The following is a 26,015-nucleotide window of genomic DNA, read 5'->3' on the forward strand; positions in this document are numbered from 1 at the left end:
GCTAATGCCCAGCCGAGTAAACAACATTGGGTTCAGTGTCTCAGGTCATTTGTTAAAATACAAAGGCTGGGAGCCATTCCTCGGGAGGAGGGGCTCCCTCCGGGGAAACAGGGACTGGGAAACACCGAAGGGATCCTGGCGAAGGAGCCGGGACTGAGAGTCATGTTCAAGACCACGGCAAACAGAATTACTGTCCTGTGTCTGCCTGGGCGAGCGACAGGCTCTGGCAGAGATCAGGGTGAGAGGATCTTAATGAGGCCCAGGCTCCTGCCTGGCTTCCAGGGGCAGAGCCCCGACTGCACCCGTGCTCCTGCAGGAACAGAACCCACGCCTGGGGCAGCTGCAGCTGCTTTCAGGAGCCCCCAGAGGTGCCCTGGGCCGCCAGATGTGCACGTGGGTGTGGCGCCAGATGTGCACAGGGACAGCTGTGCCCACTGCCACTGGGCCAGAGCGCACGGCTCTGCTGCCACCCAGACGTGCCTCAGCTGTGGATGCTGCACTCTCACCTGCACCTCAGATGCCTCGTGGCTGCTGGATGTGCCACAGCCAGACCAGCTGTGCCCCAGTCCAGCTGTGCTCCTGGCTGTGCCATCGCCCTTTGCCCTGCGCCCCAGCCGTGCCCCTCCATCCAGCTGTGCCCCTCCATCCAGCTGTGTCCCTTCATCCAGCCGTGCCCCTCCATCCAGCTGTGCCCCTCCATCCAGCTGTGTCCCTTCATCCAGCCGTGCCCGCCCCATCCAGCTGTGCCATCCAGCCTTGCCCCTCCACCCAGCCGTGCCCCTCCATCCAGCTGTGCCCCTCCACCCAGCCGTGCCCCTCCATCCAGCTGTGCCCAGCTGCGCCTGCTGCGGTTCCGCGCCGCCCTCTGGCGGCCCCGGAGCCTCCCTGCGCCTCCCTCTCCTGCAGGATTTTCCCGGCTCCGTCATTTTATTCACCTTTTCCTTCACTGAAACCTCTCTTACCTTTATAAAGCGACTTTTTCCCCCCTCTTCCCTCTTCAGCGATTGTTCCAAAGGGGAAAAGTGGCTTTGTAGGAGTTTCTGGGGTCCAAAATTCACCTTGTTATGGTAAACACCCTAATTTGGAGAGACTGCAAGAGGAAAGGTTTGGCCCTGGGGAGAATTCCCCCAAAAAGAGAGCACTTAATAAGTGCCAGAGATCAATTCCTTGTTTCACATAAAACTGGTTAATGGGAAGCAGGAATAAAAAAAACAATTAAATATATATTTAATATAAATAATATTTTTTTATTTAATAGTTTTACATATTTAATATACATTTTAAAAAAATAATAAAGACTGGGAAATAGGCTGGGAAAAAAAAGTGACCTCTAATTTTTGGACCCGAATTTTTCACATCTGTAGCACACCTCTGGAATGACCCATTTCTCTGTAACCACACCCACCTCTGTCTGAAGTCTCATGTGGTGGGTCCTGTCCTTCACCTGTCCCCTGTTGCCACGTGCCACCTGCCCCCGGTGTTGTGCAGTCAGTGCCAAATCAGCTTCTCCCACAGCTGAACTGGGGAGACTGGGCTGAGGGAAATTCAGGTTCCTCTGAGACTCATCACAGGGACCTTTAACGAGTTTTAGTCATGCAAAGACAAAATTTAGCAGCCAAACACGCCGCACCCACTCCTCCCACCACCCACCGTGAAAGGGCACGATGTGACACGTGCACGTGGGGACAGCCACACAGTGTCACACCCCGACATCCCTTTTCTGCCCCACATCTGCATCCTTTGAGCCACAGAGCCAGGCTACCCTTCCCCAGTGCCCCACTGGCTCCCTTCAGCTTTCATTCAGAGGTTCGAAAGACATAAATGGGATAAAAATAGTCAGCCCCGACAGCACAGAGCATGTGGCACCAAGATGTCCCCAAGGATGTCCTCAGAGGAGCCCCCGGGGCAGGCATGGGCAGGATGCAGCACAGGACTGGGACTCCTGCACATGGAGTGGAGGGACCCCCAGAGCCCCCCGGCTCCCCTGTCCCTGCCTGTCCCTCTCCTCCGGCTCCCCGCCTGTCTCTCCTGCCCTGTCCCCTCCTGTCCCTCTCCTGCCCTGTCCCTGTCTGTCCCTCTCCTGCCCTGTCCCTGTCTGTCCCTCTCCTGCCCTGTCCCCTCCTGTCCCTCTCCTGCCCTGTCCCCGCCTGTCCCTCTCCTCCCGGCCCTGGTGGCTGCAGGGGGACGATGGCAGCGCGCCGGGCCGGGGCTCGCCGCGGTTCACTCCAAGGCTGCTGCACGCTCCGAGCATATTTTTAATGTATTTATCTCCCGCCAGCTTCCTGCCAGGCTGCTCTGGGGGGAGGAAACGGGCACAAAGAGGCAAATGGTGCTGGGAGACTCCGGCTCTGCAGCCGTGCCCGTGCCAGCCACAGCCCTGGGGACGCAGGGAGGGGTGGCCGTGGGATGCAGGGACGGCCGGGCCCGATGTGCTCGCCACAGCCGGCTTCCACCAGCCCTGCATCGGCTGCACAGGGCAGGCAGGGACAGAAAGGGCTCTGCAGCAGGAGAGGGACAGGGCTGGAAGCGGGAGGGATGGGAGCCGGTGGCAGGGTTTGTCCCCGTCCCGCGGGCGGGCAGGCAGAGGTCCCGGGAGGGTTTCCGGGAAAGGGGGAGGCTGGATTCAATCCTTGTCTTTCACCTGGGCTGGAGTCCAGCCCCAAAATAGCCGTCCAAAAATAAGATCACATGAGAGGAAAAAAATAGCAAGGCGAAGGATTATCCATCCATACTTCCCTGATCGGTGCGGGTGCAGAGCCGCGGCCGGCGCTGCCAGCCCGGGGCCGCTCCGCTGCCCGCCCCGGGGCCCGGCTCATTCCCGGTGCCGGTGCCCAGCGGCGGGACCCTGCCTGGCTCTGGGGCACCCGGGCGTGCTGCGAGGGGCGTGGGTGTGGTCCTGTGGCTCCGAGGGGTGGAGCGAGGGCCAGGGTGACCCCAGCACATCCCTGTCCACCTCCGGGCAGGTCAGTGGCGCTGCCGCCCAGCTGCCCCCAGCGCTCAGCCCTGCACACCTCGACCCTCCTCAGGTGAGTGCCTTTTCCGGCATCCTGCACTTCCCACCCTGGCACAGCATCACAGATTCCCGGGGGCTTTGCAGTCCTTTCCCAAAGGGTTTGCAGCACGTTCCTGTTTCCTGAACTCCTGGCCAAGCTCACCAGCTCGTCCACGTATGTGGTGCTGAGGAACAACTGGGGTTTCCTTTTCCACTGCCCGGCTCTGGGGCAGGGAGCTGGCAGGAGGCAGGAGGGGGTCTCCACTTCGGTGCTGTTCCCAGCTCGTACTGGGCTGAGCGGTGCCCGCTGAGTCCTCCCAGGAGTACCACCTCAGGAGGGATGGAACCAAAGCCCAGGACTGGGGGATCTCGTGGGTCTCCCTTTAAACGTGCAGGAAGTTTTGCTTCAGTCGTCTCTGCTGTGGGACCGTGGTTTGGGAGGATGAGGAGCCGCCGGGGCAGCGGGGCTGGGACTCAGCTGCCCTCACGGGCACTGTCTGTGTGCGTGGGGCCAGGCAGGGAAGCACCTGCAGCTTCCTCGGGGCTCCGTGGTTAATTATTCACTCTGCTTCCAAACAAGCCCGGGAAGTGTCTGTTATTGACGGCACTCAGAGCCAGGGCACTGCTGAGCGCTCGAGGCACTGAGGTGAGGAGATTCCTTATCACAGGTGGAGGCAGGAGCAGGAGAGGAACAGGAGCAGCAGCCAACCATCAAATTCATCCCGAGAGCCTGGGAAATACCACAGGCCCCTGCTGCAGGTGCTGCCGGGGCTGCCCAGACAGGGCTGGCCTAGGGAGGGCAGGGGGGAGGCAGAGCTGCTGCCACGGCAGTGCCCCCATCCCCACAGTGCCCCCATCCCTGCAGAGTCCCCATTTCCACTGTGTCCCTCATCCCTGCAGTGTCCCTCATCCCTGCAGTGTCCCCCATCCCTCCGGCTCTCGGTGCAGGGCCCGGGGCCACTGCAGCACAGTCGGTGTCTGGGTTTTGGCCAAGCTTCCTCTCCCCGTGCCCGGTGCAGATCCTGCTGCCCAAGTCCATGTTTGCTCTGTGTCTGCATCGCTCCGGCTCTTGGCTCCATCCCGGGGCCACCACCCCTCGGGACAGGCAAAAGGACACAAAATTGGCAGGACACCGTCTGCAAAGCACCGCACCAGGGCTGCTGAGTGCCAACCACAGACAGGGGGCAAGGGCAGCAGGGCAAGTGGGGAGGGCTGGGGTGCAGGGAGGGGGCAGCCCCCTGCAGCTCCGAAACAAGGGGGTGTTCCCTTGAGTGAGAAAACGGAGCAGCATTTCCTAATCCTCCCCACATCCTCACAACCCCCGTGCCTTCCATCCAGGAGAGCTTGAGGCAAAGCCAGGCCTGCTCTTCTGTTAGATTCAGGAATGTTTGGCCATACCTATTTTTTTATTTTCTGAAAAAGCAAGAGGAAATATTGGGCGGGATTATTAAAAATAAAGAAAAAAAAAAAAGTAATATTGATATGGCCGGAAAGCTCCGAGTCCACCTGCGCTGTGGGGAGCGTTAGGAGCCGCCCCCAGCAGGCGCTGGTAACCCCAGTCAACTCGGGAATGTTTTATCCAAACGTCTGGGCTCCGGGCATTTCCAGCCCGGAATGCCTGTCCAAACACACTGGCTCCATGTGAGCCGGGACTAAAAGCCTATTCTGAGCGAGCCTTAGATAACGCAGCCTAAACATCTCCACATCAAAGGGCTCGTGGAGCCCGGCCAAGCGCTGAAATCATCGCTCGGGCTCTGTCAGTGCTCCATTAGTGCTTCATTAGAGCTTCATTAGTGCTGCGGCAGCGACCGCGGCCTCGCACCCCACACAGCGGCACCCCAACCTGCTCCCACCCGTGGCACCCCGTGAGCCCCGAGCCCACCCCCGGCACCCCACGAGCCCACCCCAGGCACCCCGTGAGCCCCGAGCCCACCCCTGGCCCCCAGCAAGGGCAATGCCCCGGCACAGCCCCTACGGCAGAGCCAGCACCGCCACCAGGCTCCAGCGCCCATCCTTGGGGACACGGAGCTGCGTTTTGTCCGGCTGACAGCGCTCCCGGAGCACTTCGGCTTTTAAGGCCGAGCTCTCCCGGTGCCAGCGGGAACGCAGCCGTGCCCGGCAGAGCCCTGTGGCTGTCCCTGCCCCGGTCCCTTCTCGGCAGTGCCCCGGGGAGGGCAGGGACCCCCGTGGGGAGGGCAGGGGCCCGTCCCCGCTGCCCGGGGCACTCGGGCATGGCTGGGATGAGGGAGGTCATCGCCTTCCCGGAGGGTCCTGAGGCACCCGGCGCCGCAGGAATGTCCTGTGCCGCAGGGAAGGGAAACGCGAGGGACAGGAAGGCCGATGCTGCTCCGGCTCCTGGGGGGTTTTGTCCGCTCCTGCTGCCGGGGGGCTCAGCCCCAGCCGCTGCCCACTGCGCTGCCCGGGGGTCGGGCAGGGCGGGCAGGTGCCCGGCCCCGCTGTGGGGGTGGATGCGATCAGCCTCCCCCTTCCCCCCCCGCATCCTCCCGCCGCTCCCCGCCCCGAGGCAGCTCCTCCTCATCCTCACCATCCCCGATCGCTCTGTTCCACCCCGGTTCTCCCCGCGCGCACTCGGGAGCCGCAGCCGGGAGCGCCGCGCAGCCGCCGGTAGGTGCGGGGCGGGGGTGGGAGCGGTGGGACCCGCACCCGGGGCGAGGCGGGCGCGGGCTGAGCCCCACGGGGTGCCCTGACAGCCCCACGGAGACCCTCGGGATGCTCACACATGCCCCACGGCACGGATTCCCACTGGAGGTTCTGGGATCCCCTCGGGATGCTCACACATGCCCCACGGCGCGGATTCCCACTGGAGGTTCTGGGATCCCCTCGGGATGCTCGTAGATGCTCCACGGACACCCAGGGGATGCTCTGCCACCTCCACAGATCCCCACGGGGTGCTCTGGGTTCCCCATGGGATGCTCTGCCAGCCCCGAGGATCCCCACGGGGGGCTCTGGGATCCCTATGGGATGCTCTGCCACCCCCACAGATCCCCAGGGGATGCTCAGAGAGAGGGGGCAGAGGGAGGTTCTGAAGCGCAGGGTCCGGCTGGGATGTGGTGAGGCAGCAGGTCCCTTCTGCAGGACAGCTTTAGGGTGGCAGGGTCTGCTCCCCTCAGTTGAGACAACCCCCCCCCCCCGAAACCCTGCAGGTGCCCCCAGACCCTGGGAGACAGGAGTGGCTCAGTGATGATGGCATCATTCCAAATGGCAATCTCCAAATTACTGCAAATTCACCTGGAGCTCTGGGCAGAAGCAGAAGCCCAGATCAGAATTTGAACTGAAATACATAAAACCACAAACATTTAAAATGGCAAAACACAATATTTGGGCCATTAAAAAAAACCAAACCAAACAAACAAAACCCAGCAAACAGAAAGGAAAATCGTTGCAGTGACACAGCACTATAAATGGTTCATTTTTGATGCAAAATAAATAAATCACAGAACCATAGAACGGTTTGGGGAAGCCACAGCTTCTCTGGGCAGGATTAGGGATGCCCCATCCCTGGCAGTGTCCAAGGCCAGGTTGGACAGAGGTTGGAGCAGCCTGGGACACTGGAAGGTGTCCTTGCCCATGGCGGGGGGAGGGCACTGGATGAGCTTTAAGGTCCCTTCCCACACAAACCATTCTGCGATGATTCCATGATTTATGACTGAAATATCACCACGGGGATTATCCTGATGGACTCGACAGCCCAAACGCCTCATCACCACCATGCTCTGAGCTGTGAGCTGCTCTCTCAGCCAAAATAAAGATGCCAAACACAAGGACAAATTTCTGCAGGCTCGAATCTTCCTGGCTGGGGGTGCAGGTGTCAGGCTGAGACACCGCACGGCCCCAGGGCCACACGGCCCCACTGCCCCCTTCCCTTGCCAGCACCTGCAGCCTCTTGGCTCCTTCGGGCCGTTCAGCAAAGGGGGAAACCCTGATGGAGCAGCAACAGCTCCCTGTCCCTGTTCCTGTCCCTGTCCCCCTTGATAGCAGCAGGTCCCTGTCCCTGTCCCCGTCCCCGCCGTGCCGGGGGTCCCGGGCGCTGCCGGGCTTCGGCTCAGCTGGTCGGGAATAAGGGTAGGGAGCCAGAGCCAGCTGCACGATGAGCTGCCTCAGCTGGGAGTAAGATCAAGGTCTCAGCAGTGGGAGGAAGGCCAAAGTCATTCAGGGAGCTTGGGAGGAAAAGTTCATCCCCTGGGCTGGGGTGGAGCTGGGAAGGAAAGTTTATCCAAAGGGCTTGAAGAGCTCTGGGTCTGGCTGGAGACCTCGGCAGACCCGACCTCCGTCCAGCCCAAATCCAAAGTGTGTGTTCCTGCAAATCCCAGGCACAGAGGAAGCTGGGCTGACCCGGTGTGCAGGGAGAACAATTGGACATTGTGCTGCCTTATCACCACTGAGCCCTGTCCTGCCTGAGGAACCCATTAAACTTTAGACCCCTCTTTGGGCAGCCCTTCCCGTACATCTTGTGTGCCTCTTCAGCCTCCCACCCCTTTTCACTCTCCACTTTTTCTTGGTCTCTGCTTTTCCTTTGGCCTCCCACTTTATTTTGGCCTCCTGCCCTTTTCAGCCTCTGCATTTCTTTCCCCCTTCACCCTTTCTTGGCCCTCTACCCTTTTGCAGCCTCTATTTTTTCTGTCCTTGTTTTTATTTCTGATCAACCTTTTTTTTTTTTCGCTTGCACTCCTCAGCCTTTACTTTTTTTCCTCCCCAGCCTTCTTTGTGACTCCACTTCTTTTCCAGACTCCTCACCTTTAGCCCCCATTTCTCTTTCAGCCTTCCTCGCTTACTCCATCTCCATTCTGTTTTGCCCCTTCATCACTGCCTCAAAACACGTTAGCACTTGCACTGCATCTTCCAAACCCTTTCAGGAAATATTCTCTGGATAAAAGAAAGTATATTCCAGGGAGGTAAAGGCTGCCCTGACCTCCCAGGCTGCCCCTGGGTACCAGCACTTCTCCCTCCTGGGCACAGTGGGCACTGACTCATGGCTGGGGCATTTTTAGGAATCCTGTGTACATTGTCTGGCAGTGCAGAGCTGTTGGGGATTATCGTGGGGGCTGGAGGCCTGGCTGGGTCTGTCTTTCAAATAGAGACTTCACAATAGAAATCCCTTTGCAGAAGAATTTGTTGAAAACCAGTTCAGCGAGGGATATGATGGCTTTGTCATGGTCTCTGCTGTTGATGCAGCAATCCTCCCTCTCCCCCTCTGGTTTTGGGAGGTGCCAGGTTCAGTTCCTGTTTCTTCCCTTGTTTCCAGCATCAGTATCTGTTGGTTTAAAGCTGTTGGAGAACCAAAGTAGAGGCTGGGGCCATGCAGAGCAGCTGCAGCAGCAGTCAGTGACTTGCAGGTTTTATATCCCCCAAAATCTGTCGGTGCTTAACAGGGCAGGTAGCACTGCCCACCAAGGCATGGGGACTTGTGCCTCATGCCAGGGTTTGAGACAGCTCTGGCCTCCAGGCCTGAGGAGGCAGAGGCAGTCTGCACCTGGCACCTGCAGTGACAAAACTCTGGCTGCCACAGGTCCTGCTTTTCTCTCTAAAACCTGGAATAACAAAAATGCTTCATTTTCATCTGCTGAAGGTGGCAGAGAATGGCTGAGACAGACCCTCACAGTGCCAGGGTTAATATTTAGGAATTCCCTTCAAGAACAGCCAATACACAGCCAGTGCTAAATAAAGCTCTATTAACCCCAGCACAGCAGCATAACACACACCCGTGGTCCGGCTGAAAGCCTAACCTCAGTTTTAGTGAGGTAACAAACCCCATTCTCCTGGGCCTTAACTCAGAAGTGAGCTCAGAAAACCCCCTTTGACTGAGCTCAGAAGAACCCACTTCCCCTTCTGTTTGTGCTTCCTGACCCCCCCAACCACCCCCCTTTGCCCAGGGAAAGCACTGGACAGAGGAGGCTGCTGGGGAAAGGACCGAGCTGAGATCCCACAGGCAGCTTCCCATGCCTGTGGCATCAAAGCCTGGCAGCTGTCCCTGAGGACAGGGCAGAGAGGGGTTTCACAGGGTGTGGGAACCAGGCTGGCTGCTGTGCCCAGGTACCACTGACTCACGGCATGGCATCTAAAACCCTTTTGTTCCCTTCAGACTCCTTTTGGGAGTGGTGCTGTCTGCCCTGAGCCATCCTGCCAAGGATTTGCCCACTGCCCACAGCAGTCTGGACACACAGTTCATCCATGACTCACGGCCCACTGTGCTCACAAAGTCTGTCCTTGCTCCTGGCTCTTAATTTAGATCTGGGTCTCAGCCTTGATCTTGGCTCTTTCCTTCCCACAGCTCTGGGGCTGGTAAATCTGCCTGTCTCACCTGCAGACCAGCCTTGCCAGCTCTCACCTGTGCAGGGACCCTATTTCTGCAGAATCACAGAACTCGAGAGCTGTTTAGTTTAGAAAACCCCTCTAAGACCATCGAGCTCAACCCTTCCCCCAGCGCTGCCAGGGCCACCACTAGCCCCTGTCCCCAGGTGCCACATCCACACAGCTGTTACAGCCCTCCAAGGTGGAGCCAGCCTGGCAGTGACCCTGTGAGGGGCATGGTTGCCCATCCTGATGGATGCTGGTCCCACAGGGCATTCCCAGCCCAGGGGGTCAGGCAGGCAGCTCCCCCAGTCTGCATGGCCACCTTGGGGCATGGTCACCCCCACCTGCTCTGGGGGCCCCCAGCTGCACACTGAGCCTGTCTGCCCCGTGCTCAGGCCACGGAACAAGAGCAGGAGCCTGAGGAGTGGTTTCCCTTCTCCGCTCTCATCCTCGCTCCAGGGCAGACAGGAGGGGGAGATCTTTACCGTGACAAATCCCACTCTGTGCATCCCAGGATGAACTCCAGATCCGAGCTGTCTGCTTATCCCAACACTCTCTGCATGCCATAAACCCCCTGGAAATGATGTTGGTCACAGGAGCTCAGTGCCAGACAACCCATCTGCTCCCTGCCCCTCTCCCTGGCACGCGCTGCCCGGGACAGTCGCTGCGGGCACAGGGACCTCCTGCATCCCTGTGCCATCCAAGCGGGACAAGGACAGCCCTGTCGCCCTCCATGCATTTCCACACCCCCCAGACCCGGCACAGGGCCATTCCTGTATCCATGACTCGCAGACCCCAAGGCTGCCCTGCTTTCCCCCGCTCCAGTTACGTGTTCCCCAGAGAAGTTCCTTGTTTTTCCCAGAGAGATCCATCGCTACTGCTCCGACAGCTGCACAGCCCCACAGGACATGTGGGTGTTGTACACAAGAGTACCCAAATGTGTACTTTTTCACTGGAATTTCCATCTCCCTTGATACTTGATTCTCTATCGAAGGTCAAATCTTGGACATAAAATGCAAGTATTTAACTTCAAGTAAAACACCCTCCCTTCCCCTTCTTTAGTATTCCCATTGCTGCCAGGTGTTCACAAAACCTTCTGACTGACGGGAAGAGTCACTGGCTGCCAGACTGCAAATGGGGATCTTGGAGTTCACACCTACCCTGGTGTGGACGTGATCCTCCACAAAGCACAGGGGATGCTCACTGACTCCCTGGGGATCCCAGTGCAGGGCTGAACGTGCAGCTCAAGAGTAAGGAGAAGGTAAAAACCCATTGGGGCTCTGGGTGTGGCACGCCCAGCCAGGCAGGGGGCACAGCAACTGCTGATCCCCAGACTCTGCCTGGTTGTCCCAAAGGGCTTGGTTTAGTTTGGCGTTTTTTTCCAGTTAGACAGTCCAGGACATCTTTCTGTCTCAATCATCACAAGCATCACAGCAGAGCAGCTGGGGCTGCCCCTGGATCCCTGGCAGTGCCCAAGGCCAGGTTGGACACTGGGGCTTGGAGCAGCCTGGGACAGTGGGAGGTGTCCCTGCCGTGGCAGGGGTGAGACTGGATGGGCTTTAAGGGCCCTTCCAACCCAAACCATCCTGTGATTCCATGATCCTTGTCCACATCCCTGTGGGCCAGCCTGGCCCCCCAGCTTTCCCCTGAAGCAGCTGTGGAAACACCGGACACAACAAACGCCGCGGTGTCTCTGAACTGCCCACTGCAGAGCTGGAAATAGCCAGTGTGGGTGCCAGCTTGGGGCTGAGGTTCAGCAGGTTGTTAAAATTGCAGCCTTCTGTCCTGCACCGTGCCCTTTGTGGTGCTTTGTTGTTTACAGAGGTGAGAAGGGGCAGAAGAGCTTCCAAAAAACATCCCCTTCCCTCTGAGGGTTCTGTAATGGAAACCCAAGGCAGGGCTCTGTTTTCCTTGGAGCAGCACCGCCTGCTCCTGCTGCTGTCACAGCCTGTGGCCACACGTGTCACAGCAAGGACCAAACAGGTGCCCAGCTCTGCAGGGAGACAGGTGTCTCATTGTGTCCCTGTCTGGGACAGCAGGACCAGAGTTAGGGCTGTACCTTCCACAGGGTCTGGCAGGTCCCGGTGAGTGACTCACGCTCCTTCCCAGGCCAGAGCTGAGGGTGACAAACAGGGCTCAGTGTCCATGGCCTCCAGAGCCACCCACTGCCACAACTGAGAATTCCCCAGTTTTTGCCTGAAGAGCACAGCTCAAAGCAGTGACCTGTCTGGCTCTACAGACCACAGGAGGTGGAGATGCACAGCTGCTCTCCATAGTTTACTCCAGTGACTACTTAGCCACACTGATTCCAGTTTTCTTGCTGACCTACTCATCTGCACTTAACAAGATTCAGCTCTGAGCTTGCCTTGCTCCGATCTTTCATCTGAAACACTCCTTGCACACTCCTACATGCTGCAGCTTTCACTGGAAGGCATTTTCTCCAGTCCCAAAGTCATGCAGATAAGAAAATTATTATTTATTGGAGGATTTTCCTGGTAATAGCCATTATTAACTCAAGCTTTTATTGCACTGTTAATGAGCAACAGCCTAAGCTCCTTACTCAAGCAGCCTGGAGGGAAAAAAACCAGGAGTTGGCATCCAGGGGTACTAGAGACTGAATTTAAAATAAGACTTTGGGCAACAGAATTAAGAACAGGATTCTCCCAGCCAGTCTTACTTAGATGTTAAAAAGAGCAGCTGTGCAGCCCTTCCACAAACACTGCAGGACGAACACCATCAAGTCCCTGCACAATTTCTTAGGAAATCACTGCTGAGCTTATGGTCAACCCAGAAGCCAAGTGATTTTCCTTGGAACAGCCCAGACCGAGGCTGTGCTGGAGGAAGTTGGATTTCTGAGCGATGATATGTCTGCTGATGGTTAACCACCAGGATGGATGTGGGGTTTCATTTGGCCTGGAGATGAAACCTGCGATTCCAGCATCCTCTGCTTCTCTGGGGAAGGACAGGGAGTAAAGGCTGAACCCAAACTCCAACCCCAGTTTTGAAGCTGGAGCCAACCCTCGGCTGGGCTTGGCCACTCTTCAGAGGGCCAGCTGCAGGAAGTGCTGCCCGACACCATGAGAGCATTCCTGCTTCTCGCTCCCAATCCCAGCCCCGTGAGCATCGGCAACAGCCCCGGAGATGTCGGACCCGTCTGAGCGCTGAGGGGGTGGCGAGGGCTGGCGGCTGGCGGAGGGTGACCAGGACACTGAGTGACAGGCACGTACCTGGACGGGGCCTCAGCACAGGATTGGCTTGGGGTGGGACTTGAGGGCTCAGAGGGGACATGGTGTGACAGGAGAGCCAGATCACCCCTTGGATTAACAGCATGGAGAGAATTTCTGGGGCTGGAGTTTGTCATTTAGCGTCATCCGTCCGTCCGTCCATCTGTCTGTGGGTGTGTGGGGCAGCCACACCTGCAGCGCCAGCCCAGACAGCCACAGCCGGGGCTCTGTGGTCTGACTCTGTGCCCAGTGTCCTGCACGGACGCCGGGGGCGGCTGGCTGGGGGATGGGGACACTGCAGAGCCGGCTGAAGTGTCACAGGCCGCACATCCTGCTGCGGGAACTGGGCAGCGGGTCCTGGGCAGGGAGGGATGGGACCCCACTGCAGGGCCCCCCCAGTCTGGGGCTGCCGAGCAGGAGCCAAGGGGCACACGGAGTGCCCCCTGTCCCCAGGGGCTTCCCACATCATCACAGAACACTTCAGCCAACACCTTATCAGTGGTTTCCACTCCCTCCAGATGCCTTTCCCTGGGAAGCCAAGCACGGGCAGAGCCGGGGAGGAGAGGTGCCCACAGCCCTGCCCATAACCGAGGTGGCAAACCCAAAACAAGGCACCGGTGCCTGGTGCATCGGCCCTGAGTCCTCAGCAGCCTCGGCAGCACGGAGCCCCCTCCTCGGGTGACAGGGATGAGACTGGTGTCACTCGTGGCGCGTCAGTGGCTGCTCCCAGCCAGCTCCACGTGCTGGAGCAAGGCAGCAAAGCGCTGGAGCAGGAGCGATGCTTTGCACTGGTCTCGGCACAAGCCTGGGAGAGGGAAGGGGCGCCTGGGAAGGGCCGACAGGACCCGCTGCACCCGGCAGGGAAGGGGAAGCCCGGGGTGTTTGCGTTGCCTCTGCTGCAAAGCCCAGAGGTGTCCCCTGGGAGCAGCGCATCCCGCAGCCCATCCTTGGCTGGAGGGACTGAGCGTTGGTGATTCTCTGTCCGGGCTGTTCTCCCCATCCTGCAGGTCCCACGCACCCGGCTTGCTCTGGGAGACAGGGCTCAAATCCGGGACGTGAGGCACAAATCTGTGGGATCTGTGTGTGCAGCCAGTGCTGCTCGTGTTTGTGTCCCGGCTCTTGGTCCGAGCCCAGACAGGACACAGGGGCAAGAGCTTCCTGGCAAAGCTTCTGCTCTGGGCTGGATTGACTCCTGGAGCTGGAACTGCAATTAAGTTAATCACCGGATGGCAAAGGGCCGTGGGTGGGAGGTGGGAGAGGCGGGAAGGGAATTAGAAAGTGCAGAATCTCCTGGTTTCCTGTCTCCCCACGGACACCACCAGTTCGGTGGATGTTGCACTGGCTGTTCCAGTGAGAAGCAGCAGCTGGGCTGCCCCGGGCTCAGAGCTCTGAGGAAGCCATACCTGGCTGCGGGGAAGGAACGGAGCTTCCCCTTGGGCATCCCTGAGGGCACAGGGCTGGGATGGGTTAACCCCGTCCCTCCCGTGCTGCTGCTGTGTTTGTCATCGGCCATTAGTGACACCCACTCAGGAAGCTGCTGAAAGTTTCAGCTTTACACCCCCTCTGTTTTACCTGCCACAAATCCAGCGTGACTCAGTGGAATGGCTGTTTGCTGGTGGAGAGCAGGAGATGATGACAGCAGGCATTAGTTAAATTGATTTCTATGCTTTTGGTCACACTTCATACAACATATTCCACTTGCAAAGGGTACAACCTGGCTGATAAGTGTTTCATTAAGCAGTTAATCACATCGCTAGAGATAAAATCACCTGGCCATAAACAAGACTAGAAATGAGCCAATGCATTCCACTGATACTCACAGAACGATCTATTGCATATTTATCATATGCTTTGCCTAATCATTTATTAAGTCCCTCTAAGAGGATGTACAGTCCAAGGAATTCAAGCTGTACCTTGCACTGCCAGCCCCCGGGGGGGGAGGCAGCCCTTGCAGGCTGCCCATGCTGATGATAACCCCAGACCCACCGAGCTGATCCTGCAGCAGCCAGAGCATGAGGAAACCTCTGCCTGGTCTCTAATCCTTTCCTGGATGAGGAAATCCATCCCACACAGTGGTTCTCTAAAACTTATGATGAATAAAAGCCCTTTTTATCTGAGAGATGTTTATCCCAGGTAGTTCTCAGATCACCCCAAAGCCCACAGGAATCCCCAGAGAGGCAATTCAGAGCCTCAATTCCTTAAAAATATTCTACCTGTTGTAAATGCTTTCCATTCCTATATGGAGCATCTGAGCTGCCTGGGAAGTGACTGTTCTGTTCAGGTGACTGCAGTCAGCAGTGGGAGTGGGAAAGGAGCCCTCCAGGAGGTGATGCTGTCTGATCCCAGCTGAGTCACACGTCCTGGAAGAAACAGCATTTCTGCTTTAATAGAGAAAATAACACTTTCCAAAGTGAAACCAACTGGAGTGTTTCCACTGAACTCACCGGAGCCAGGTTCAGGAGACACTGATCTCATTAACTGAAGTTGGGCAAAACCCCAGGAGACTCCTGGGTTTAGCAGCTTCTCATCTCTCTGGAGTTCTCTGTGTGATCTTTAGCTGATATCTAAATGACAATTGTGATTAACTGCACTTTTCAGTACCGTGGCCACTCAGAGGCCATGCAGAACATTTCTTTCCAAGCCTACATAAAGGATTGTGTCCAAAGCCAAGGACAATTTTGATGTATTTGAATCAATCCAATCTGGTTTTAACCCAGTAGCTGAGATACTTTGGCTTTCCTCCGTGTAGTAGCCAGGTATTTTGTACCTAAGGAAAAAAGGCTCACCTTAGCTGGCTGCCTCTGGGTTGAGCCTTTGCTGGCCACTAAATTTGTGCCACAGGAGCCATAAAAAAAAACAAAACACAGAAGTTCCTGGCAATTCTGACACAAAAAAACCTTTCGGACCATTAGGAATCCCATACGTTCCCATCAACACCACCTTTGTCATGCAAACAAGTGCTGTGTAGTGAAGTCTGAATCAGCTCTAAAACAGACAGAAAAGGTCCCCACTCCTTCTATGGCTCCCAGCATGTGCTGTTATTTCAGAGCTCACATGCCTGATATTGGCAGCACGACCAGCCCTCGATGCTCAGAGTCAGATGCTTGCAGAGTTTGGGATTTCACATCAAAGCCACTGGTCTGGCCAGTGATAAAGTTTGGAACCAACCCCAAACTTCTCAGAATTTCACAGCTATTCCAGCCCGGCGCTGGGCTCCTCTGCCTCGGAGCTGTAGGGAGCCAGCACCGCACAGCCACCACGGCTCAGCAGGACCTGGATCAAATGAACATTCAGGTTTAACTCACTTCCTAAGTCTTTTTTTACCTTCAGAAATTATTTCTGATCCTTTGGGGCGCTGGCATCTCCATCTAGGAGAAAGAGCTGGGTGCCCTCAGCTCCCCACACCGCAGACAGAGCTGGGGCTGTCCTGGAGCAGGTGCCCTGGGCGCAGCTCCCAGGGATTCCTCCTCAGTGGGGTTTTCTCTCAGGCAGCACAGCAAAGCTGTTACACAGGGCTGGAGGAAAGAGGAGCCACAAACACAGCTGCTCTTGGACAAACAGACCCCAACTCAGCTCCAACTCCCTGTCCTAGTGCGACCAGCGGGGTCAGCGCTCAGCAGCAGCCATTCCCCTCTTACAGCAATCTCCTCTTGGAATATTTTCCTTTCTCCATGGAGCACCAAGTAACTGCTGGAGTGTGGTGTCTCTCAGCTTTGCATATTTGAGAGAGCTTTCCGTTCTGCTTTGAGTTATTTAATAGCATTGTTGGGCTTCTACCCAAAGAAATAAGGCCCTTTATGTTGTCTTTGGTTCAGGTTCTCTCTCTCACTCGTGCTTTTTAATTCCCATAAAAACCTAACGTGTTCCTGCCAAAAGTGTAATGGTAGGGCCATGAGTGGTGGTGTTTGTAGAGGAACAACTCCACGGCCATAAAGTCTGAGAACAGCGATAGTATTTAGCATGGGGAGGCAACAGGAGTGGAAAAGTGTTCATTGAGCTTTGCTGGGGCAGTCAGGGCAGCTGGCGAGCACTGGCGTCTTCCTAAAAATAGCAAAAATAACCTTAGAGGAAATAAGTGATGATGAAGAAGCCATTTCCAGTTGAGCTGCTCTGGTTAAGCTGCCTGGAGATGCCCTCAGACCTTGAGGTGACTGTGGGGAGCCCCCAGCCTGCTCCTCACCCCTGCTGGCTGCAGAGTTTGCTGAGATCCTGATCAGAGCTCTTGGATCTGGGATATTTGCTTCTCAATACCATCCATTATCAACCCAGGAGACTGCTGAGTGCCTTTCACCCTCACATAAAGGTTCAAGAAAAGCTTTGGTTCTAGGAAATTACCCAGTGCTGCCGTCTTGATGAAAGCTCAGTGGAGGACAGAGCCCTGTGTGCCACCCTGCGTGACGTGGGGGCTTTCCTTCAGAGAAGGCTGGCAGTTAGCAAGGAAAACTGAACTGCTGCATGAAAAGTATGATGTCTTGGGAGAAAAATTAATTTAGGGACCAGACTCTCTAAGAAATACTTAATTGCACCTGACCATGGAGTTAAAAATAAAGATTTTGAGTCTGTATTTGGCAGGTCCATCACCTGCTTTGGAAACCACCAGGAGCCACAGAGCTTCTGAGGCTGCATCTCCAACCTCATGGCAATAGGTGGGAGCTGGCCTGTGTTGGCACTCCAGAAAGCACTTCCCAAAATCCCATTCTGTGTCAAAGGGGGCATCTGAGAGCAAGGGCTGAAGTCTGTACGAAGCAGAGTCGGTGCAGTGGCTGGGGGTGCTTTCAGCAGCAGCCACACAGGCTTTATCTCCAGGGGTTCAGCTTTCGGCAATCCAGCTTCCAGAGGTTTTTATCCTCTGCAGGCATCTGGGATCCATTGCCAGGAGTGGTTTCCCCTTCTTGCAGCTGCATTTGCAGACTTTTTAAAATACTAAAGGGTTTAGAGACAAATGTTTAGAGGTTCTCTGTACATGTGCATGTGTGTGAGCATGTCTGTTGCAGAGTTGCCACCCTCAGTATCTCCCAGGGCCCTCCAAGCCCCACAGCAAACCCACAGTGTGGCCCTGGCTCCATCCCAACGCACCAGTAGCACAACTCAGTGCTAAAGAGACATTTTTACAATCTATAAACACATATAAACAGTGACTATAAAATATTTTCCATAATACAGCTGTGGGAATACATGACATTTAAAGCAATTTCCTGTATCTAGATTTATTCTGTGCCATGTCTTTTTCTGTTCATAAATCCACTTCTCTCTAAGCACTACGGAACTCTGTGTATGAAAGACAGAATGAATTCATGGCAGATTTTAAATGTAGTTTCTAGGCAAAAAGCATGGATGCACCTGTGGGACTCTGGCCCCCACCTGTGGCATCTCCTGATGCCACGTCTGCGATGGCACTTCTGTGATGGCACTTCTCACCCTCCAACATCCACAGCATCTTTCTTTTATTGGACTGGTGATGCCTTCAGGTTTTGGCACAGCATCTGCTTAAATACGGACTGTGACCACAGTCTCCTGCAAAATGAGGTTTCAGGATGATCTTCCACTGTCCCAGGCTGCTCCAAGCCCCAATGTCCAGCCTGGCCTTGGGCACTGCCAGGGATCCAGGGGCAGCCACAGCTGCTCTGGGCACCCTGTGCCAGGGCCTGCCCACCCTCCCAGGGAACAATTCCTTCCCAATATCCCATTTATCCCCGTCCTCTGGCAGTGGGAAGCCATTCCCTATGTCCTGGCACTCCAGACCCTTGTCCAAAGCCCCTCTCCAGCTCTCCTGGAGGCCCTTTAGGCATCGGGATGCTGCTGGTTGATTCATGGCATATCTTAGACTCAAAATTCCCATTTTCCATGTGCTATTGATCAGTGTCTGGGTAAATCTCCTGCTCAGCCCAGGCAGGGAAAGCTCCTGCCCCCTGCTCATCTGCCACCCGACCCAGCGTGTGTCCTGACCTTTTCTCTGTGTGTTCTTGGGCCAGGTGAGCTGCAGAGTGCCAAGAGATGAGCAATATTTACTACCTGACATGCAGCGGGTGTTGCAATTCCTGGTCATAATTGTGTTTGAGCATTATAATAGTGGATAGAGAGTTATTACCTGGGCTCCCTTCCCGCCTCTTGCGGGTTCCAATCAGACACTGGGTGTTTTTCAAACTGGTTTTCTGAGTGTGTAATTTTAGCACGTACGTCAATAGAAAGGAGAACAAAAACAGAATTCGCTGTGATAAAATTAAAAGGACAGAGTCCCTCCTGGCCAGCCCCACCCGGCGAGGAGACAGCCCCCCGCCACCTCCCACGCTGGGGGAGCATCACCTTGGGCTGTGTCACAGCGCTGTGAATCACCTGCCCCAGCCAGCCCGGCCACCGGGACCCCCGGGCTCCCTCCCTCCCTCCCTGCCTGCCTTTAAAGCCTGGCAGCAGCAGCGTGTGCCCAGCACTCGGTGTCACCCCTGTGTCACCTCTCTTGCAGCCCGGCCCTGGGAGAGGCTGCGGGATGGCCGAGGGGGAAATCACCACCTTCACCGCCCTGACGGAAAAGTTCAACCTGCCCCCGGGCAACTACAAGAAACCCAAACTCCTGTACTGCAGCAACGGGGGCCACTTCCTGCGCATCCTCCCCGATGGCACCGTGGATGGCACCAGGGACCGCAGTGACGAGCACAGTAAGCAAACCCCGGGGGCTTCTTGGGGCGCTCCTTGCCCTGTGATTCCATCAGCTGGGAAGGGAGGAGCTGGGGAAAATGGGGTCTGGACCAAGGTTTGTGTGACAACACAGCTCCCAGGGGCCAAACAGACCTGCAGCTCATACACGGAGCAGGGGAGGTGTCATATGTGTGCTGTCAAAGTGTAGATAGAAAGGATATAAACAGATATCTCAAATGTGAAATCTGACGCTGGCATCGTCTCCTGGCAGGTAGGCAGACACAGGGGACACAGCAGGGCTGGGCCACACACGGGCAGCTGGCCCTGGCAGGAAGGGCCCAGGGCAGCCTGGCATCCCACACACAGCATCACATGGAGCTCTGGGCTGTCTTTGCATTGTCATCTGTGTGCCACAGCCGTTGAACAGGTCACTCTTGCCAGGGTCTCCCCTTACCTGTCCCCACCCCTGCAGTTGGTGACCGTGGTGGCTCCAGCCCGTGGGACACTGGGACCTGTTCCTGGGAGGAACTGCTCCCACAGATGCCACCACTTGTCCTAACAAGGAATCATTGGAAATTTTATGATTTTTGGGCTCTTGCATTACCAAAAACTCTTCAGAGGACTTTTTAACCCAATGCCCAGGAGAGCTGGACAGGCCACACAGTAAAGCCCCTGCAGGGCTCCGTGGGCAGCGGGGCTGGGCTCTTCCCCTCAGCTCTTGGCAGCAACCTGTGGGTGCACCATATCCTGAACATTTACTGGAATAGGACCGGGACCTGCCAGGCTCCTATCTGGTGAGAAGGAAGGGCTGGGAGTAGCCAAGCCAGCCTTACAAAGTGCTAAGAAAAGCACTTTTATTTTCTTCAAACCACAAACGCACATGTGGCTTCTCCCCCAAACTTAACCTTTCCTCTCGCTATTGTTGTTTTAATGACAGGCAGTTTAGAGCCGAGTTTTAATTACAAACATTTTCTCCCCAGCACGAGGCAGTGCTGGGGGATGGATGAGGATGAGCTCCCTGAGGCTGGATAAACACAGAGTGGGGCTCCAGCCTCCAGCCAGGAATAAACATGGCACGTAACCCCCAAACCCCCGGGAAAGGCAGCATGATGACCTGAAGGATCTGAAAGACAGGACTGGGCTCACAGACCCACGAGGAGAGGTGGTGTGAGCTCAGGCAGTGTCTCTGCAGCATTTTCCAGAGTTTTGCTGGAGTCAGAAGGGTAGGTCAGGATGAAGATGGCCTCTCCTGGGACACGGGGAGCTACCGAGGACAGGAGCATCCACTCCCCGTGCCCCAGCCTCAAGCTGTTGTCTCACAGCATGGATGCTGTCACATGGCCCAGCCCTTTTCCCTCTGGAAGAGCAAATCCTTCACCTTGGAGTGGTCCCCATGGCTGCGCCGTGCCTGTGGGCAGTGAGGGCAGGCAGGTCCTGCGCCCCGGCTCGCTCACACCTCCCTGGCTGCTGGCCTGGGGCCACGTGTTTGCAAAGCTCTGCCAGAAAGGAACCTCCTGTAAGTGATCTCATAAACTCAGATATAGGAATGCACTAATATTTACAGAGGAAACTCCTGGAAGGGCTGTGTGCCAGTGGAGCAGCCCTGTGCAAGGTGCCCTGCTCTGAGCACCAGCGGCTGCCACGCTCCTGCCCCTGCGCCTGGAAAATGATGGAGCTGCTCAGCAGCATTCCCTGGAGTGCAAGAGGAGCAGGCCGGACCATGACTGGCACTCTGGGATATTGTCACCCAGCTGGGACAGGCACTGCCAGCCCCAGGGAGGGACAAGACACAGAAACACCCACGGTTCATTGGGAAGACAGCAGGGACAGCAGCATTCCAGCCGCACTGGCACTCTGCAAACTGCCCATGTGCATTTTACTCCAGACAAATACCAAGAATTCTTATTCTTCTCTTAAATGGCCTCAGAATCAGGGAGGATCTCTAAGAAGAGCAGAAGGAGTCGCTCTCTCTAAGCCTTTGTTGTCCAGCCCTTCGTCAGGATCCACTTCCTGCATCCTTTGCGTGGGCATTCCAAGCTTGCACCGTGGAATGGAAAGAAAACTTACCTGGACACTGCAGATTCTTCAAGATGAAGCTCATGCTCATTTCTACAAAAAGTCTCCTTTTCCCACTTTAATCTCATTAATCCATGGAAGGAAATCTCTGTACAGACCTGGAACAGAACCTGTAAGAATTTAGTGCATGAGCTCCTTCCCCAGATCCACCATTCTCCCTCCCTCTGTGGCCAAAAAACTCAACAACCCCATGGGCAGCTGGAGGGACCCTCGCTCCCCTCTCTCAGGGACAGGTTTAGGACAGTATCATCAGTTTCATCCCATTTCCCTCCTTTCCCCCTGGACTGCTCCTCGACCAGGTCCCGAGCCTGCAGCACCTCAGGGAATGCAGGTGGGCTGGGGCTTTCCCAGATTCCCAGCCTAAACCAGACCTGCACTGGGACTGAGTGTTCCTGCAAACCTGCACCCACACAATTTCCTAATTAACCATCATTTACTGAGCAGGAAATGCCAAAAATGAAGAATGTGAACCATTGCAGCAAAGATTTCACTGAGACGGGTGTTCTGCCAGGCCAAGAGGTAACATTGCCTTTTACCTCATCTAAATAAGGATAAATAAATTAAATATAAACAGGAAGGAAGGAGACATCCGTTCATACTTCATTCAAACCAACCTAAATATTGTTGTTACAAATCTTATGGAAAAAAGCTGCCTACAAGATGGAAATGATCCCTGGGAAGAACTGGAATTTGCAAGGCACTGTGACTGCAGCCACAGCCTTTTCTATTTCCCCATTCCCCATCTACAATGCACTGGATAAATCCAGCTGCAGCACACGGCTGGACGGGATGCTTTGGATCAGGGGTTTGCAGTGCAGGCATCTGCAGGCTGCCCATCCCTGGCTTAGCTCTCAAAATACTTCTTCATGTGTCACTCCTTAAGTGTCTTGTCAAACCACATGAGAAATTCGTAAATTAGAGCCAGAATTAAAACCCCAATCTCCTGTGTCCCATTCCAGCGTCATAACCAAAACGTTGCCCTTCCTTTGATGCAAAATAAGGGAAAAATTGGTCTTTGGTTCCTAAAGGATGGCTGTGGGGTTTCTTTGAAGAAGAGGGTACAAGGAGACACTTTTATTACACGCTGTACTGCTTCCTATAAACTCCTTATAAGCCAGGCTTCAGAACAAAACACCCCACCAGCCTTCCTGGCAGCTCTTTTTCCCCCCTTTTCCTACTTTCCTTTCACTGTCGTTGTTTTTTTTTTACTCCCAGTTCAGCTGCAGCTGAGTGCAGAAAGCGTGGGGGTGGTGCACATCAAGAGCACCCAGTCGGGGCAGTACCTGGCCATGGACACCAACGGGCTGCTCTACGGCTCGGTAAGTGGGAGGATCCCGTGGGATCGGACACGGAGAGGGCTGGAGGTCTGCAGAAATCTCGCAGCCCTGAGTAATGCAAACCACAGGCAATAATTAGGCTCTGTTTGTGATTCTGGCAGCTGCACGGCCCCTCTGCATCTGGCTTTATTTTGGGGGGAAATAAATAAATTACCAAATAATGCTGTTTACTGCCCTGCCTCTGCCAAATATTGTATTTCCTATCTGACACTTGATAAATATTGTGCTTCATACCTGGAGCAGCAGCTGCTCTGCAGCCCCTCGGCAGCTACCACCTGGTGTAGGTGTCCCTGCCCATGGCAAGGGGCTGGAGCTCAATGGTCTTTAAGGTCCCTTCCAGCCCAAACCACTCTGGTTCAGTGCTCTGAGCCTGCAGGTGCCACCACACAGCTCAGGGCAGAGCAGGAGCCAGGGCCAGGAGCAGCTTATGGAGCACGGGGCTGACTTGTCACTGCCAATGAAGATTCTCAGGTCACAGACACCTTGCTGCAGGAGTGGCCCAGGGAACTAAATCAAGGCCACTTACCCCACACTTTAAATATGAGCTTTGCTGGGGTGTGGGAGTCTCAGAGGTGGGTCTGGATGGCACCTTAGCGAGGAGAGCTGAGCTGGGATTGCCACGGCAGGAACATCCCCCTCTCCCCGGCACCGCCCCGGCTCACTGTGCTTCCCCGGGCTGTCTTTCAGCAGTTACTGGGTGAGGAGTGTCTGTTCCTGGAAAGGCTCGAAGAAAACCATTACAACACCTACGTCTCCAAAATGCACGCGGACAAGAACTGGTTTGTGGGGCTGAAGAAGAACGGGAACAGCAAGCTGGGCCCGCGGACTCACTATGGCCAGAAGGCAATCCTCTTCCTGCCACTGCCCGTCTCGGCCGACTGAGGCCGGCCCAGAAGCTCCGAGATGACCCCAAATCCCAAAACCCAACTGCTGCTGCCTCCTTAGAGCTCGTCAGAGCTCCAAGCTTTAGGTCAAGGCTTTGCCAAATCTAGCCAAAGCAGAGTCCCTTTGCTCTGCACGAAGCTTTGCAGAGATGAGGGGATGAGCCCTGACACCCCCTCAAGGTCCACGGGGCCTCCGTCCTCCTGCCCCCAGCCATGTGCCTCTGTGTGCCACATCCCTCAGCTGTGTGCCCATGTGTTCCATGACCCTCAGCCGTGTGCCTGTGTGTGCCATGACCCTCAGCCGTGTTCCCGTGTGTGCCACATCCCTCATCTGTGTGCCTGTGTGTGCCATGACCCTCAGCTGTGTTCCTGTGTGTGCCACATCCCTCAGCCGTGTGCCTGTGTGTGCCATGACCCTCAGCTGTGTTCCTGTGTGTGCCATGGCCCTCAGCCGTGTGCCTGTGTGTGCCATGACCCTCAGCTGTGTTCCTGTGTGTGCCATGACCCTCAGCTGTGTGCCTGTGTGTGCCACATCCCTCATCTGTGTGCCTGTGTGTGCCATGACCCTCAGCTGTGTTCCTGTGTGTGCCACATCCCTCATCTGTGTGCCTGTGTGTGCCATGACCCTCAGCCGTGTGCCTGTGTGTGCCATGACCCTCATCTGTGTGCCTGTGTGTGCCATGACCCTCAGCCGCGTTCCTGTGTGTGCCATGACCCTCAGCTGTGTTCCTGTGTGTGCCATGACCCTCAGCTGTGTTCCTGTGTGTGCCATGGCCCTCAGCCGTGTGCCTGTGTGTGCCATGACCCTCAGCTGTGTTCCTGTGTGTGCCATGACCCTCAGCCGTGTGCCTGTGTGTGCCATGACCCTCAGCTGTGTGCCTGTGTGTGCCATGACCCTCAGCCGCGTTCCTGTGTGTGCCATGACCCTCAGCCGTGTTCCTGTGTGTGCCATGACCCTCAGCTGTGTGCCATGAACTAGGCAAAGCTCCAGCCTCAGACCTTGGCCTCCCTCACAACATCAGTAGTGTGTGTTTCATGCTCGTACCTGCCATATGTTATTTGTATTTATTTATTAAGTAAATATGTCTCTTCTACAAGCTGCTCATAAGTAATTCCAGGCACCCTGACGCTGTCCCAGTGTCCCAGTGAGGACGGGGCAGTGGCACCGACTGGCGTGAGGGTGTGATGTATAGCAGCAAGGGGCTGCACAGGAGTGGCAGAGCACCGCACCCATTCCCAGAGGGATTCCTCCCACTGCCTCCAAATCTGGCTAAATGGGGCTATAAAAATGGCACTGAGGCCCCTTGGTGGCTCCCAAACCCTCTGTGAAGCTGAGTTTCTCCATTGCTGGCACAATGCAGATCTCCCAAGCAGCTCAAGAGCCACTCGCGCTAGGTGAGAACATCACCAGAACACCACACTGCCATGCTCCACCCAGAGCATCCACAGCTCCTCTGGAAAACCTGTGCCAGGGCCTCACCATCCTCACAGGGAAGAATTTCTCCCTAATATCGAATCTAAATCTACCATCCTTCATCTTAAAGCCATTCCCCCTTGTCCTATCCTGCCACCAAGGACAGGGACAAGAGACAAGTTCTCCCTGCTCCCAGCAAACCCGGGATCAGCCATCCTACATGGAGGAAGGAATAAAAGGCACCCTGCCTTGCATATTTCTGCAGCAGCAATTAGCCACTAATTGCTGCACTTTACAATTGCTCTGCTAATTATTCACTCCTGAACTTCTGCACTTGCTGGTTCCCAAATCTTCTCCCCGGCACTGACAGCATCTCTGTAATCCCAGTGCTCCCAGACAAACTGGAAGCTGGCATGGGAATGGCAGAGCCATGGCTGGCAAGGAGCACGTGCCAGGTCCTTGCACCTTCCCTATGGCCTGTCAGAGCTGCTTCCCGCCTGTGGGATCCATGTGGAAATCGAGGGGAAAGGTGGATTCTGCCAATCCTGCAGGTCCCAGCTGCTCCTCTTGGCCAAGGGAGGGACCCAGCCACTGCCGATGGCCCTGGCTCAGCTGCTCTGGTGGGGCCAGCACGATATTCCAACGGCAAGCACAAAGCCGGGCTGGACAGAGGGGTGTGGACAGACAAGAACACCCACACTCTTCCTAAACACCGTGGTCACTTTCCCTGCGAGAGGCTGGGCCGTCACTCAAGTCAAAAAGTGAATTAATGCATGAGCGGGAGACCCAGGTTTCTAATTAAACTGGAAAGTTGGACCGTGTAAAGCTGGATTTAGCCGTGCTGCCTTGCAACACCTCATTAACCCAGGGCACTCTCTCGTTAGGCTTCTGCCGCTCCGAAACCGCCCCCGCAGGTACGGCTGACACCCAGCTGGGGAAAAAGTCAGCACCTGCTCTGAAAAATAATCGCCAGGGAAACCACAGTAATTGCTTCAGACAGATGGACAGGCCAGCATTGCCCGGAGAAACCACGCTCACCTCGGGGTGTTTGTCCTTAGGGTGAGAGGCAAAAAGGGAGAATTATAAGATTTCATAAAATCGTTGCGAGTGAAGATCTTTCCCGGTAAGTGCTGGGAGCCCGAG

The 26,015-nt window shown here is 55.7% G+C and overlaps 1 protein-coding gene and 1 long non-coding RNA gene across 10 annotated transcripts in view; one reads left to right on the forward strand and one right to left on the reverse strand.

Moving 5' to 3' along the window:
• The first annotated feature begins 2,750 nt into the window (after window positions 1-2,750).
• On the forward strand, window positions 2,751-23,865 carry FGF1 (fibroblast growth factor 1). 3 transcript variants are annotated; one of them, XM_039559615.1, is made up of 4 exons: window positions 2,751-3,026; window positions 18,989-19,181; window positions 22,453-22,556; window positions 23,265-23,865. In XM_039559615.1, exons 2-4 carry the CDS (start codon window positions 19,013-19,015, stop codon window positions 23,454-23,456), a joined length of 465 nt encoding a protein of 154 aa, XP_039415549.1. In that variant the 5' UTR covers window positions 2,751-3,026; window positions 18,989-19,012; the 3' UTR covers window positions 23,457-23,865. The 3 variants fall into 3 exon arrangements, with proteins under 3 accessions (XP_039415549.1, XP_039415547.1, XP_039415548.1); XM_039559613.1 differs by having other exon boundaries at window positions 2,753-3,026; window positions 23,262-23,865; XM_039559614.1 differs by lacking the exon at window positions 2,751-3,026 and adding an exon at window positions 5,512-5,617 and having other exon boundaries at window positions 23,262-23,865.
• The window catches only part of LOC104689476, a 50,649-nt gene continuing 38,811 nt past the window's right edge, over window positions 14,178-26,015 (reverse strand). For 4 of the 7 annotated variants that reach the window (XR_005603054.1, XR_005603049.1, XR_005603053.1 and 1 more), the window contains 2 exons: window positions 21,229-21,347; window positions 14,178-18,042 (listed from right to left, as the gene is read on the reverse strand). This is a non-coding gene — a long non-coding RNA (uncharacterized LOC104689476). Of the gene's footprint in view, window positions 18,043-19,180; window positions 20,658-21,228; window positions 21,348-26,015 lie in introns of those variants that run through there. The other 3 variants (XR_005603052.1, XR_005603055.1, XR_005603051.1) reach the window with 3 other exon arrangements.

The sequence above is a fragment of the Corvus cornix genome, chromosome 13, assembly GCF_000738735.6.
Source record: "Corvus cornix cornix isolate S_Up_H32 chromosome 13, ASM73873v5, whole genome shotgun sequence".
NCBI classification, from domain to species: Eukaryota; Metazoa; Chordata; class Aves; order Passeriformes; family Corvidae; genus Corvus; species Corvus cornix.

Bases quoted from the DNA above. Each gene is read 5' to 3' on its own strand.
- FGF1 (XM_039559613.1), top strand. From the start codon at position 19,013: ATGGCCGAGGGGGAAATCACCACCTTCACCGCCCTGACGGAAAAGTTC. The intron at 19,182-22,452 runs GTAAGCAAACCC...TTTTACTCCCAG, and splicing joins GGACCGCAGTGACGAGCACA to TTCAGCTGCAGCTGAGTGCA. The intron at 22,557-23,261 runs GTAAGTGGGAGG...GCTGTCTTTCAG, and splicing joins ACGGGCTGCTCTACGGCTCG to CAGTTACTGGGTGAGGAGTG.